The 1,614-nt window shown below is 31.7% G+C and overlaps 1 protein-coding gene across 1 annotated transcript in view; it reads left to right on the forward strand.

The window, feature by feature from the left end:
- HELRODRAFT_185292 (hypothetical protein) overlaps positions 1-1,614 on the forward strand; it is a 5,428-nt gene continuing 3,814 nt past the window's right edge. Inside the window, exons 1-2 of the mRNA XM_009012912.1 lie at positions 1-349; positions 1,249-1,327. Coding sequence (XP_009011160.1) covers positions 218-349; positions 1,249-1,327 — 211 coding nt within the window. The 5' untranslated portion in view covers positions 1-217. The remainder of the gene's footprint in view (positions 350-1,248; positions 1,328-1,614) is intronic.

Below are 1,614 nucleotides of genomic sequence, written 5' to 3' on the forward strand. Positions count from 1 at the left end.
ATATTAAATCTCAAGCCAAATTGAACACTCGTGTTCAGTGTTTCTCTCAGATTTCGATAACATTAACGTATTTCTGTTATCGTTGTAGGAAAATTCGATATCATGTTATATATGCTTGGTTCAGGAAAAATAATTAATTAATTAATAATTAGTTAATAATTTACTGTTTACTTTTACATTTTCCACCAATAACTTAAGCACTGCTGCAACTTGCACCATGAAGCCAGTGGCTTCGGTTCGACCGGCGCTGAGTAAGGAAGATGTTCTTGGGATTTTGTCGGAAAGGTACTGCTTGCAAGGAGTTCTTGAGGTTAAAGAGTTACCAAGTTACGAAGATAGAAATTATTATGTTAGTACTATCAGTGTCGGTTTGGTTGTGATCATTTGTCGTGTGTGTGTCTGTGCGTGTAAGTGTGCGTGTATGTGTGTACGTGTGTATGCGTGAGTGTCTGTATATTTTGGGTTTTTTAAATTCAGTATTTGGTGGTAGAACGAAAGTATTTGTCTGTGTAAGCTAGTATTTCACGTGGTTTTTTATCTTGCATCTTATTCTGTTTTGTATGTTTAGTTATGTTTCATATTTATTTTCAGTATTTTTACAAAGAGGTAAATATCTTTTTAGCACGTATGTGTAACTGTTTAACAAAAACAAAGTTGTTGCTGAGTAGATATAAATATATGCTATCGACGTGTGTTTATGTGGTGAGATGTTTTTCTTATGTCTTCTTATTTGAGTGGCTAGACTTGTGTTGGTATATCAGTGCGTGTATGTATGTACATGTAAATGAGTGTGTATGTAAGTGTATGTGTGTGTGTATGTGTGTATGTATGTGTATGTGTGTGTATGTATGTGTATCAGTACGTTTGTCGGTGTGTGTATTTATGAAATTGTATGATTATAAACATGCAATCGTGTGCATTTAATTTTTGAAATGATACTCAGTTTGCAGAATTCAGTCTTGTCAATTTTTTTTACGGAGAGTGTCTATAAACTGTTTTGAAACTATTTTGCGATAATCACAGAAAATAAAACACTCGAACACCTAAGAAAGTTACAAAAGCTAATCAATTCTTATTAGTTCGTTTAAAATACGAAGGAAATTTTTTGATTTCTGAATTCTTAATTGCACGTACCGTACTAAAATAAAGACAAAATAAAGAAATTTTTGATTTCTGAATTCTTAATTGCACGTACCGTACTAAAATAAAGACACGATATTAAATTACACTATACATGAAATGTTTCAGGTTAAAACTGAGAAGGAGCAACCGAATGAATTTGTGTTGAAGATAATGAATAGCAGCGATTCCACAAGAATACATGTAGGTATGTACTGTACATGATACTTACTGATATATTAAGCATATGTGTGTGTTGCATATACGTGTTGCATATGTGTGTGTTGCATATGCGTGTTGCATATACGTGTTGCACATACGTATCGCATATACGTGTTGCATATACGTGTTGTAAATACTTGATGCATTAATAACTCTTTATGTGTTAAATGCATACTCCACAAGTTCACATTTCAGTGTATATATATATATATATATATATATATATATATATATATATATATATATATATATCAGCAATATGGCTATTTTTAA

The sequence above is a fragment of the Helobdella robusta genome (assembly GCF_000326865.2).
Source record: "Helobdella robusta unplaced genomic scaffold HELROscaffold_11, whole genome shotgun sequence".
In the NCBI taxonomy this organism is placed as follows: Eukaryota; Metazoa; Annelida; class Clitellata; order Rhynchobdellida; family Glossiphoniidae; genus Helobdella; species Helobdella robusta.